Source organism: Macaca mulatta, chromosome 6, assembly GCF_049350105.2.
Source record: "Macaca mulatta isolate MMU2019108-1 chromosome 6, T2T-MMU8v2.0, whole genome shotgun sequence".
In the NCBI taxonomy this organism is placed as follows: domain Eukaryota; kingdom Metazoa; phylum Chordata; class Mammalia; order Primates; family Cercopithecidae; genus Macaca; species Macaca mulatta.
This window is the reverse complement of record NC_133411.1, coordinates 186427207-186440442: the sequence shown is the minus strand read 5'-3', so window position 1 is coordinate 186440442 and position 13236 is coordinate 186427207. Positions and strand designations below refer to the sequence as shown.

The 13236-nt window shown below is 59.6% G+C and overlaps 1 protein-coding gene across 1 annotated transcript; it reads right to left on the bottom strand.

The window, feature by feature from the left end:
• Positions 1-172: 172 nt before the first annotated feature.
• On the bottom strand, positions 173-9583 carry PRR7 (proline rich 7, synaptic). Its single transcript, XM_001090929.4, has 3 exons — positions 9425-9583; positions 974-1645; positions 173-732 (listed from the first exon to the last, which is right to left on the bottom strand). Exons 2-3 carry the CDS (start codon positions 1404-1406, stop codon positions 335-337), a joined length of 831 nt encoding a protein of 276 aa, XP_001090929.1. The 5' UTR covers positions 1407-1645; positions 9425-9583; the 3' UTR covers positions 173-334.
• Between the last annotated feature and the right edge of the window lie 3653 nt (positions 9584-13236).

Genomic DNA, 13236 nt, shown 5'->3' with positions numbered 1-13236 from the left:
GGGGGCTGAGGCTCCCAGGGGAAGCCGCCTGGAACTGAGAAGGTTGATCTCAGTTCTGTACCCTTCGGCTCTATTGTGGCGGAAACGCACGTTCAGGGTCCGTCCTGCCAAGGTCCCGGCTTGTCTGGTCACCAGAACCCTGGGCGAAAGCAGCGGGTGCACCCTCCGCATGTACCAAACCAGATCACACACCTTTATTATCCTCAAAATGTAACAAACGGGATAAGAAATCCCTCCCTCCCCCCGCCCCTCCCCGCAGTCCAGGGAAGCATTTAAAAAGCCCCGCAGTCAGGCCAGGAGTCCGCCGGTGGGGCCCGGGGCGCCGGGCGCCCCTCTATACGGCTGTAGTCCTCCCGAACAAGGGGATGGAGACCGGCAGACGCCAAGCTCCGTGCTCCAGTGGCTCGCGGCTGCTGAGCTCTGAGTCGGTCCAGCTGGGGAAGACCCGGCGGCCACGGTCGGCCTGCAGGCAGAGGGCTGGGCAGGGCGGCGCGGGCCGAGGGGCGCTGGGCAGGTGCAGCGCGGAGTTGTAGCCCCGGTCCAGGAAGAGCGGCTTGTAGCTGGGAGGCGGCTGCTCCTGTTTTTCCGCGCTGTCGCGGCGGCTCAGGAAGGGCGTGACGATCTTGCGGTAGAGGCCGCGCGTGTCCGTGAGCACCTCGCTGTAGGGCGGCGGCGGCTCGGCCATCAGCACCGCCTCTTCGTAACACGGTGGCTTGGACATGTCCGATTCCGCTGCGGAGTGGGAGGCGGTCGGAGGGGGTGAGGCCGCCGGTTCCCAGCCTCTCGCAGAGGCCCCAGCCAGGGGCCGCCCGCGCCCCAGCTCCAGCCCCAGCCCCAGCCCCAGCCCGAGCCCGCCGCTGCCCGTGTTCTCCCGGAGGCTGCGGGTGGAAACCCCGCGGGTAAGCAGCGAGCCCTCCAACGCCCGCCCACTCCCGGCGGCCCGGATCGCCCCCTGGCGGAGGTCGGTACTCACCTTGGCGCGGGTAGCTCCAGGGCCGTGGCGGCACCGACAGGTGCGGAGGCGGCGGGTGCGGGAGCGCGTGGTGGTGCGGGTGTGGGTGTGGATGCGGGTGCGCGTGCGGCTGCGCGGGCCCGTGGTGCAGCAGCGGGTGCACGTGCACGTGCGGATGCGAGTGCGCGTGCGCCGGCGCCTCCAGGCGACTGCGGTGCGGCGGTGGCTGCGGCGGCGCCAGGCCCGGGGGACTCCCGGCCAGACTGCCCTCGAGTTCGAGGGGCTCCAGCTCTAGGGCGCGCAGGTTCTGCTCGCGCAGTCGCTCCTCCTGGCGCCGTTTGAGGCGGCGGCGCAGGAAGCTGCAGAAGCAGCAGAGCAGGACGATGAGACCCCAGATGAGCCAAAAGCCGGCGAAGCACGTGAGGAACGTGTAGGTGCCCTGGGACATCACCATGGCGGCGGCACGGGCAGCGGGTCCTCAGCCGCTTCACTGGACACTGGGCTCCTCTGCGTGCCCCCGGGCCCGCGCCACACTCTCAGGTGCCGCCAGCGTCACTCGGGGACCCGCGGCCGGGGGCTGCCCGTGGCAGGTCTCAAGTCGTGCGCGCGCCGGCGGGGGACAGCAGCGGCGCCCGCTCCTTCCCATGGCGCCGGCGGGCGCGCGGGCGTGCCTCACCCGGGGCCGCGCGGGACCTGTGGGGCAGACACGGGGCGCAGTGAAGGCGCGCCGCGGCCCCCAACGACTTCCCGGCCCCCGCCCGCGCCCTGCGCAGTCCGGGGAAAGCCTTCTCCGTGGGAACCCCGCTCTCCCCGGGGGGCCGGTGACGTCACCGAGGAGGGTGACGTCACGCCTCGAGGTTTCCCCGGTAGGGTTTCCCCGATCTGAGCCCCGGCCGCCGCCGCGGAGCCCGGGCGCCGAGGGGAGCCGAGGCGGGCCAGCAGGGGGCGCGCGAAGGCCGGACTCCAGCTCGGACGAGAGATTCGCCATCCACAGTCCCTGGGGCAAAGGTACCCCAGCTGCGAAAAGGTTTCAGGAGCCTGTGCGCACCAGGTCCCTGAAGAGGCGTCTCGACGCGGTTGCTGTGCGGCGGGGAAAGGGTGGTATATCTCCTGGAGCCCCACAGACAGCCACCCGGCGCCCTGTACAGACGCCTGGTAGCCCCTGGCTGCCCAAAGCCCGGAACAACTGGCCCTGCACCGCGCCCTCCGGGTCTCCGCCGCTCCCATTGTAGGGCTCAGGCGGGTGGCTCCAACTGGTAATGCCTGCCAGTACTGCGTGCCACCGGCCCTGCCTTTGCGCCTAGCGCGCTGCGCCGAGCGTGGGCCAGTCTCTCTCTTCCTTTCCTCCAGGCGCCCTGCCTGCTCCAGCTCCGCTTCCCCTCCTACCCTTGCACAGCCCCACTTGGCTCTGCCTCTGTCTCCAGGCCGCCGTCTCCCTCTCCCTCTCGCGGAGGGGAGGAAAAGTAGATGAGGGTCGGAAGCTAGTCTGTTGTACCCACCTGGTCCTGCACTCACGCCAGATGGGCATCTCTAGTTCCGCTTCCTCCCCTCCACAAACGCGGGCGAGAGGGGGAACATTGCACCCTAAGAGGGAGGTAGGAGGGAGCCCTGACTCTGAGTGAAAGGTGGCAGGTGACTGCTCACCGCCCCCACAGAACAGAACTGAGCCTTTCCTGAATGCCTTATACACACAGGTTTGAACGAAAGCCTTCGGGTAACTGGAATGATTCCTATTTTACAGATGAGCAGTTGGGGAAAACTGGCTGTGTAGATGGCAGGTGGTGGAACCATAATTTGAACCCAGGCCTGGCCACAAAACCCTAGCCTGGGTGGGGTGGGGGGTAGTGCTGCCTGGGCTACTTTGTGGGCCTCTTCCAGAAGCCCCACAGACCCTCCTACCCTCAGCACGCCCAAGGCACACACACACACTCTGCTTTGAGAGCCACAGGGAGCCTGAGCCCCAAGCTGGGGGGGAGCCAGGCCATGGGCCACCCCACACTTCTCCCCAGATGGCCCCTGACTCCATGGCTGCCTTCAGCCACGTGCCACTTGGTGCCCGTGCCGGTCCCCTTCTCCTGGGCCTGCGTTCCAGAACAGACAATGGCAGGAACCATAGCTCTGCCCGCCCCCTCGACAACCCTGCCATGAGGCTGCCATGGTGACGCAGCCCAGATAAAAACACGATGCTGCCAGTCACTGGGAGTTAATTACATCTGTTATTCTTTTCCTGAGCCATCAGGAATGCTCTGAGGAAACTGGCACTAACTAGAGATCCCCCTGGCCTGCCAGGCAGGAACAGCTCCGGGTCAGAAAAGGTAACCCTGGGGCTGGAGGTGATGGGGTTTAGCTGAATTACAAATATCTTTCTTTTTTTTTTTTTTTTTTTTTTTGAGACGGAGTCTCGCTCTGTCGCCCAGGCTGGAGTGCAGTGGCCGGATCTCAGCTCACTGCAAGCTCCGCCTCCCGGGTTCACGCCATTCTCCCGCCTCAGCCTCCCGAGTAGCTGGGACTACAGGCGCCCGCCACCTCGCCCGGCTAGTTTTTTGTATTTTTTTTTTAGTAGAGACGGGGTTTCACTGTGTTAGCCAGGATGGTCTCGATCTCCTGACCTCGTGATCCCCCCGTCTCGGACTCCCAAAGTGCTGGGATTACAGGCTTGAGCCACCACGCCCGGCCTACAAATATCTTTCAAGGACCACACAGAATCCTCTCAACACCACCTTGTCCATGCTGGTTGTGCCCATTTGATAGACAGGGAGATAGGCTCAGAGAGGGAAATGACTTGCCCCAGGTTACACAGCTCAGAAGGGGAGGAGCTAGGATTTAGCCTGAGTCTGAATCCAAACTCTGTCAAAACACTCCCTATGTGATAAGCCAGATGTAAGTGGCAGCCATGGGGGCACTGGGCAGACAGGCCAGCTAGCAGCCAAAATGTGCATTCCCATCCCTTCCCACCAGGGCCCTGGCATGCCTGATCACCAGCCCGACACTGCTGTGGAATAGCAGCATGAGAAAGAGCTACAGGATGAAGGGGAGATGTAATGGCAGCTCCAGGTTAGCAAGAGACAAAAGACAGGGTCTGTGCCCTGAGGGCACCCAGCTCAGCAGGTAGGGCATTAGGCCAGACAGGGCAGGCCATGCCCAGGACCTGCTGGGTGCCATCATAGCTGCATTTTATAGACTAGGCAACTTTGGGCCAAAGAGCAAGAGGAAGGCACTTGCTTAAGGTCACATAGCTAGCCCCATGGCCCCAGCCTGGCTCTGCCCCCAGGTAGAGTGGGTGGGGATTTGACGCTGAACACTATCCCCTTGGCAGTGTCACAGCAGGCCCACGGGACTGGAATCCTGTCTGACGCCTCCCTCCCAGGTGCTCAGTAGACTCTCACTAACCGACCATAGGTGCTCAATACATAAACATCAGAGGTTCATTCAGACCTTTCAAAATGCTCTACCTGACCAGGCCAGACTTTGCAAAGCCTCCTGAAAAAAGCATGCCCCCTTACTGCTCCTTTCCTATGTGAGCTCTTGCCCTTGTCTGGGAGCCTTTCAGACTCAGACCCTGCCTGCAGCCTGCTTCTCCCAGTCACTCCCTCCACTGTCTACACTGCTCCAGACTGGTAGTAGCACATACCTGCCTCCTCCTACCCACCCAACACATTCAGGTGCTAGGAACGATGCCCTGCAGACAGACTGGGCTGCCATTTTATCATTTTATTACTCATGTTCTGTTTGTTTCCTGTTTCTCTTTTCCTACTTTCTTGAAGGTTATTTGAACATGTTTTAGGGTTCCATCTTGATTTATCTGTAGTGTTTTTGAACCATATCGCTCTGCATGTTTTCTTGGGCCACACACTCACTGGGAGCACGGCAGGGGGATGAAAGCAAGACCCTTGGTGAGTTTCTTAACCTCCAAGTTGCTTCAGTTTCCTCATCGGTGAAGATGAAGCTAATCCATGCCAAGGGTGTGGAGGTGCCAACAAACATTAGCTCTAATGGTGGCTTCTGAGCTGAGGATACAGAGATGTGTGTGTCCCCAGGGTGCTCCCTGCCTGAGAGCTGGGCACCACCCTCTTCGAAGCAGGCTAGCATTCTTGTCATTTGGCAGATGGGAACACTTGGCTCAAGGAGATGAAATGACACCCAAGGGCACACAGAACCAGGGCCTGGCTGCATTGCTGTGGGCACCTCCCACACTGCCCTCTGCACAAAGAACCCTACACTTCAGCCTTATACGCCAAAGCACCAAAGATCTGCCACTGGGTCCTTTATCTCAGCAAAGAGCCTACCATTCCTTCCATCCACCGCATCCTCTGCAGGGTGGCATCTGTCCACTTCCTTTGGTCCTCCTGCCACTGCCTTGGCCAGGCCAACATCGTCTCTCCCCTGGCCCCCATCACCACGCTTGCCACTGTGCTGTGCCCCTGCCCAGCCTAGTCACTCTTCATAACGCCACGCTGCCTCAGGAGCCAATCTAGCATTTAACATTGAACATGGCTTAGATCCGGGCCTCTCAAACTTAAGCAAGCATCAGAACCACGTGGAGGCTGTTAAAACAGTGTTGGGCTCCACTCCCAGTGCTGGATTCAGTAGGTCTAGGATGGGGCCCGAGTTTGCATTTTTCACAAATTCCCAGCAGATGCTGGTACTGCAGAGCCGGGGAACACACTCTGAGAACCACTGACCTAGGTGCTGGCCTCCTGGATGAGCTCCTGCCAAGGCCTCTTGGGCTCACCTGAGCCACCTCACCCCTCAGGGATGGGAAGCCCAATGATACCAGGATGTTCCGGGGCGGCCAGGGTCCAGCACCATCGGTCTTACCAGCTGGCACCCAGTAAGCAGCTCAAGAACCACCTATGGAAGGAGAGGCTGGAGGGCTCGTTACGTGTTTGGTCTTTTAGCTGTGGGACCGGGAGTACCTTAAGGGCTGGGTCTGTGTCCAGTTCATTCCTGGGAAATGTCAGCCATTCACCAAAATGTCACAGAGAGAAAAGCCATCACCCAGCCCTCGCTTGGCAGGGTGGTTTATAAGCAAGTGGAGAACCCATGCGTCTACATGAATCAAAGGAAAAGGCTGTACGGAGCCACACACCAGGGTTCTGGGGGGCAGGGATGGGAAATCCCAGGCAGCAGGGGCGCTGGGTCCCACCTGGATTTGAGGCTAGAGCTGCTGGTCTTCAAGGGAAGGGACAGGAACGCAGAGCAGAGGGTGAGGGCTAGGGGGCAGGACAGACTGACAGCCTGTCCTGTGTGCCTTGCACATGCCAGGTCCACTACTGGTCTCTATGCTAGTTATCTAAGGAAAAGCCGGGAGGTGGCTACTGTTCTCTCTACAGACAAGGATGTAGGCTCAAGGAGTGGGTCCAGCTCAGGTCTCCATAGCCAGGTGATGTGAAGCTCAGGTGATGACAAAGTCCCTGGTCCCGGCAGGAAGGGCATTTCAGGGAGCCACTGGTAACACCCTTACACCCCTCCCACACCAACACAGAGGAACTGAGGCCAGAGACGACTTGACAGGACTTGTCTCCACTCCCAGTCAGCCAGGCTTGGAGCTGGCCAAAACGGCCCTCCACCTAGGCCAGGGTACTGAGTGGCACCCTTGCTTGCAGGTAGATGACCTAACCCTGACACCAAGCCAGGAAGCCAGGGCTTGGGAAACTACAAATAGGACCACAGAGACTGAGGCCCCGGCGGGCCTGTAGGTGGAGAGCCCTCACTCAGGCCAGTGTCTACAGCTCCGGCCCTCTTCAGGGCAGGGTTTTCAGAGACCAGGTTCCTCCACTGAAACCTCAGCCTGCGGCTCTCTGTGCCTTCATCCCCGCAGCTAGCATAGAAATAATGATCTGACCCTCCAGGGGAGGAGGCCAGATGGGCATGATGGTGATACCCTGGTGGGAGGCAGCCTGGGTAACATGCAGGGTGCCGAGGGGTAGCCCTGAGCTCATATTTGGCTTCCGCCCTCACTGAGCCATGTGATCCCATCCTGGCTACTCCCATACCTGAGCTGGAGTTTCTTCAGCAGTAGGACAAGGGTGCCGAGGGAAGAACAGAACTCCCTCTGATGAGGGATCACCCTGCAGCCTCAAGAGGCTCAAATACAGAAAGCAGCCCCTGCAGGTGGCCCAGCAAAAACTGCTGTCCCTTTCCCACAGGCCAGAGGTCTCAGACACAGGACCCTTAGGTTGGACACAGTTCACAGACATGTTTTAAAAACAATCCATGCTCACAATCCATTTTTAAAAACATTCTGATTAATTGCCAACATTTAAAAATCCAGGAGATTTTATATAAAGGTCTAGATTTCTGGTTCATCTTGAAAATTGGACAGTCAGGTCATACCAAGACCACATTTCACACAGTGACAAAGATTGGAGCTGAGCGGCTCCCTGGCCCGCCTCACTCATTCCATTTCCCCCCTGATCCTTGGAAGCATTTGGGTTTCCAATGCCTGGAGCTAGACTGAGCACCCACAGGCAGCAGCACTGCACGGGCCCATCTTTGCTAAATTTTCTCTCCCACAGCCAAGACTGCAAGCTGAGCAGGCCCCAGCCAAGACTGCAAGCTGAGCAGGCCCCGGAGCCCATGAGCCTAGGGTCAGGGCTTGGGGTTTTCCCAGGGGACTGAGGCAGCCCTTTGCTGCTTGGTCTCACCCAGAGGGAGAAAATGGAGGCAGGGAGGAAGTGAAGAAGGGAGGAAGAAAGCTAGCCCCATCCTATAATGCATCTGGGGGAGCAAGAATTTGGCTGATTTTGCTGGAAGAAGGAAAAATGTACCAAGACCTGAAAGATGGGGAATGTCCTCACTGGAGGAAAGTGAAGGAAGGTTAAGAATGCTCCTCTAGAAGGCTCTACCGTTCTCTTCCGCCAGGGTTACAAGAGAAGTTAGATGGCAGGCAGAGAGGAGCTCTGCCCGCAGAGAAGCCTGCACTGTGGACTCAGCTCTGCCACTTACTGCTAGTATGACCTTGGGCAAGTCACTCACCTCCCTGAGCCTCCCTTTAGAGTCTTCATCTCTAAAATGGGGATAATAAACTTACCTTGAGCAACTGTTGTAAAAAAATTAGGAGATAATGGATGCAGAGCACTCAACACAGCTCTCACAGAGCAGTAAGGGAATGAAAGCTACCTGTGAGTCATTCCCCAGGCGCCCCTGCCTGCAGGAGACTCAGGCCTGACCTCCAGGGCACCACCCATCTAAGGGCATCTTATACCAAGGCCTCAAATGCCCCAGATGTCAGTCACCTCTAGGAGGCCTCCCCGGATGGGAAACCCAAGGGCTGTTGTGGTCACTGGGATCCTGGATCTGAAGCCCGCGGTCGGGGCTGGCATCTGCTGAGTCAGGCCTGGGAGAGCTGGCAGGAGGGCCATTTCTCTCTCCAGCATGATGCCCGCTGAGGGGAGGTTGGGAGGGGAGCCAGAGGTCATTTCCTCTGAGTCAGAGGCCACTCTCCTCCCAGAGGAGCTCCCCTGGAGGACCAGGCACCTCCATGTGGTGCGGGCCTCCCTGCCGGCCAACCTGCATGCCACTCAGTACAGTTGGGGCATTGTGCTCATACAAGAAAGGGGCACTTGTGATCCAGACAATGGGCTGGGTCGATCCCATTTGGCCTGGGCTTCAGCTTCCCTGGGTCAGCAATGTCCTTTCCTCTGCTCTTGCCCACTCTGCTTCCACCCCTCCCTGGAGAATGGTGGCTAGGAACACGGAGCAGAGACTCACCGCGGGCCCATCCATGCCCGGTTTGACACGTGCCCCGGCCGTGAGGAGGAGGGATGCAAGCTTCGCTCCTCTACCCTGGTAAGAAACGTCGCCCCTGGGGAACCCAGCTCGGCTCAGGCCATGTCCAGGGCCGGCGCGATTAGGCCCTGGGGGGTGGTGGCGGCGGTGGATGGTTGGGGGGTCTATGGGCAAAGACCCCAGCCCCAGCCTCCATGCCTCCTCCTCCCGTGACAAGCCCAGGGGCTGGGCCGCCCCCACGTTTGCAGCCACCCCAGGAGCCCTGCTGCGACGACTGCAGCCACGTGGGAGCCAGCTCGTGCCCACAGCCGTTCGCCCCCACCCCCACCCTCGATGGGCTGTGGAGGCAGGCACACCCAGCCGGGCCAGAGGGACGACATGCCCCCGCTGCGCACCCCTCTCCCCCTGCGCCCCCGAGCTGTGGGCCCGCGTGGGGGGAGGGGGAGGGTGGGGGAGGGGGCGTCGCCACCCCGCAGTCGTGTTGCCGGGGAGCGCAACCCCGTTGCTGTGGCAACCGTTTCCAAGCGAACTGGTGGCGGCTCGCGCCCCGTTCCGGCTCCCTCGCTCACTGGCGCTCTCCCTCCCTCCTGTGTGGACTGGGGGAGGGGCGGCCCGGGTAGGGGTCCGGGGCGGCGACCCGGGGCCAGGGCGCAGAGCCGCCCGCGGGGAAGGGCTCAGTCCTGGGACCATCTTCCGCCCGCGCTCCGTGCCCGCCCGGCCCGCAGCCGCCGCGGTACTCACGGGCCCAGGCATCCTCCTCGAGCTCGTTCTCCTGGCTCGGGGCGAGCAGCGCGGGCCCAGCGGACAGAGCCCCGGGCCTGCGGGGGGAAGCGGCGGCGGCGGCGGCCCGGGGGAGCAGACAGTGGCAGCGAAAGCAGCTCCGAGCGCTGGGCTGGAGTCGAGGGGCGCGCGCACGGGCGCGTACACGGCGGGTGCTGAGCCCGACGTGCGCGCGCGCGGCAGCCGGCAGAGGGCCCCCCACCCCCAGCCACACGCCGCGAGGAGGCTGCCCCCGGAGGGAAGGAGGGGGAGGACGGACACCCACCTGCGGCGCCGAGACCCGGCTCTCCAGCCCGCCGGGCTCACACCCGCCAGGGCACCCTCACGGGAGGCACGCGCCGGCCGACCCAGTCCACACGCTAGGCTGGAGCCCAGGCCACACCGGTCGTGTACACTGGATGCACAGCCAGGAAGCTGAGGTCGAGAACCCCGACGCGTACACAGCTCAGCTCGGAGAGCACACATATGTCCAGGTCCCTGTCACATCCTGACAGGCGCTGCGCACACGCAGTGGGCAGGGGCCCTGAGCAGGCAGGCACCCTAATGTGGCTCCTTACCAACTCATGACCCCTCCTGCTAGGTGCCCAGCAGGTGTGCACCACCACATGCCTACTAGCAAGCAGCACGGGGAGGAGGACCTAGTGCCGAATCCATAGCCCTGACCTCCGTGGACATGCCTCCCCCCGACCCCACCAGGGAGCAGATGACCCCCAGAGAGCGCCCCACTGTCTACCCCGAGGTCCAAGCTTGCAGAGGCCACTCTGAAGTTGGCTGTCCATTGGCCTCTTAACTGGGCCGTCTTTCGTCCAACTTCTCTACTGCACTTAAGGTGATTTTCCCAAAACCCCTCCACCACCATATTAGCTGGAACATTTGGGGTCGCAAGTGACAGAACCCCCAAACAAATAGGTTTGAGCTCTACCCCGTCTCTACCAAAAAATACAAAAAAAAAAAAAAAAAAAAAAAAAAAAAAAAAGCAGCCGGGCTTGGTGGCGCACGCCTGTGGAGAATCGCTTGAACCCAGGAGGCAGAAGTTGCAGTGAGTGAGATCACGCCACTGCACTCCAGCCTAAGGGATGGAGTGAGACCCTGTCTCAAAAAAAAAAAAAAAAAAAAAAGTCCCAGGGTAGATTCTAGCTTTGGTCACAGTTGCTTCCAAGTGTTCCCGCAGTGGTGTCAGGCACGTATGTGCTTCTATGTTTGCATCACTCTCAGGCAAGCTCTCCCCAAAGGGTAGCAAGGACAACCCCAACAGCCCTAGGCTCATATCCTGCCATCTATCCCTGGAGGAAAGGGAACCCCAATTCCTTCCCCATCATTTGAGCAAAATACAAGCAAACAACTCCACGAATGATTGTTTTTGGACTCATTTGGGCTGAGTCTCTACCAGTGAACCAGTCTAAGTGCCTATGTGTTAAGGGAGAGGATACGAATTCCTTAGGCAAAGGGAGTGGCCTCCCAGTACCCATTCCCTTTTCTTTGGATACAGGCACCCTGATTTCAACGGGGGAATCACTGCCCCATGGGTGCCATCCTGGTGAGCCTGTGAACCCAAGTGCCCTCCTCCCTCAGTGCACAGCAGGCAGGTATCCCGCCTGGCCACTCAGACTCCTTGAGTTTGCAACTGGGCTCAAAGAGGCAAAACCAAATGGCTCTAGCATCTTAGTTCTGGTGGGTGTGTCCTGATGAGAATGGGGTCCACAACTAAGACCCCGAAGCTCCTCCATATCCTTTGAACACCTTCTTTTTTTTTTTTTTTTTTTTTGAGACGGAGTCTCGCTCTGTCACCCAGGCTGGAGTGCAGTGGCCGGATCTCAGCTCACTGCAAGCTCCGCCTCCCGGGTTCACGGCATTCTCCTGCCTCAGCCTCCCGAGTAGCTGGGACTACAGGCGCCTGCCACCTCGCCCGTTTAAGTTTTTGTATTTTTAGTAGAGACGGGGTTTCACTGTGTTACCCAGGATGGTCTCGATCTCCTGACCTCGTGATCCGCCCGTCTCGGCCTCCCAAAGTGCTGGGATTACAGGCTTGAGCCACCGCGCCCGGCTGAACACCTTCTAAGTTAGTGGGAGGACCATTCTGTCACTTGTAACATTCCCACCTGGCTCTCTCACTCTAGGTAGCGTGTGGAGTATGTATATGGAGGGAGTGCAAGCCCAGCCCCATCTAAACCACATGGACACAGACTAGGGGTGCTTTTGTAGATGCTGGAGCAAACAACCCAACACAACCAGCCAAAACCCTTCAGGGAATCCCCCACCTTCCAGATGAGGCCCCATCTATCTGGGCCTTAACCCTATGATCCTTAATCTGGCTTTTTTTTTTTTGACACAGAGTCTCGCTCTATTGACCAGGCTGGAGTGCAGTGGCGCAATATCAGCTCACTGCAAGCTCCGCCTCCCGGGTTCAAGCCATTCTCCTGTCTCAGCCTCCCGAGTAGCTGAGACTACGGCACCCACCACCACGCCTAGCTAATTTTTTGTACTTTTTAGTAGAGACGGGGTTTCACCGTGTTAGCCAGGATGGTCTTGATCTCCTGACCTTGTCATCTGCCCGCCTCAGCCTCCCAAAGTGCTGAGATCATAGGCGTGAGCCACCGCGCCCGGCTCTTAATCCAGCTTTCAAAGCTGGCTGTCTCTCACTGACCTCAGCTCCAGTCATTCCTTGCTTCCACCCCTGGCCTCCCATGCTCAGCCACCCTAAACCACTAAAGCCCTAGACCATCCATCTGGCTCCTGTACTTGGGTGCATCTGATCCTGTGTCCTGGAAGGCACCGACTCCAACACCTTCCGGGTCAAGGGGCCTCCTTGTTTGGTGCTGCCCCACCCCCAACCCTGTCAGCGCTAGAGTCCTTTCTTCCACAGGGCCGATCACACTGGGTCCCGCTGTTCCCTTGTCTGCCTCCCCACCAGACCAAGCTCCAAGCTGCCAGGGGCCTCGTCTCCATCTGGGTCCCAGTTCCCACCATAGAGCTGGGCATGGAGGATAGCTCAGGGAAGCTTCTTGGGAAATGAATTCTGGGAATTCTCTCTGCCAAGGACCCGCTGTGCTAAAAGCCTTAAGGTAAATTTAACCCTAGCCAGGAAGTTCCCTGGATGCCTCCCTAGCCCAAGGGGGAGCCTGGCCAGGGCGTCCTGATCCAGATGCAGGCAGAGTGCCTCAGGGTCCTGCATGTCCACCTGGCACCCGCTCACTCTTGCATACCTGCCCAGTTGGTCTGACATGCTAACACCTACCTAAAAATCCCCCACTCCCACCTCAAAACAGCCTGGGGCAGAGGGGCAAACCCACCCCAGGCTCCTTTCTCAGGACACATGGGTAGGATCCGGTGTTCCCATCATTACCTGGCTTCCTCCCCACCCTGCAATGGCCACTTAACCAGTTGGAAGACCTTGAGCAGATCCCTCCTCCCCTTATTTCCCTTAGGTTGATGGGAAGCAGCAGGCACTCCGCACGTCATGAGTGGGGCCACAAAACGCCCCTTCTGCCAGGCTGCTGGCTCGGCACCTTCTGGCTGTGCTTAAGCCAGGTGGTTAGTTTGGTACTCAGCACCACTCCACAGCAGGTGAGAGTCCTGCGGTGGCTTTGGGAACTCCAGGGGCTAGCTGGCTGCTTGGGTGGATTCCCACAGCTGCCCGGCAAGGTGATGGGTCTCACACCTATCTTTCCAAACAAGGGAAGGGCCTGTGCAGAGCCAACTTGAAAAGTGGCCAGGCTGGGGCTTGAACCTGGAACTGTCAGCTACAAAGTTCACATGGCTCCTGCAGCACTGGG

Coding starts and splice junctions, on each gene's coding strand:
- PRR7 (XM_001090929.4), bottom strand. CDS start 1,406: ATGGTGATGTCCCAGGGCACCTACACGTTCCTCACGTGCTTCGCCGGC. Junction 733..973: donor CTGGAGCTACCCGCGCCAAG/GTGAGTACCGAC, acceptor CCCACTCCGCAG/CGGAATCGGACATGTCCAAG.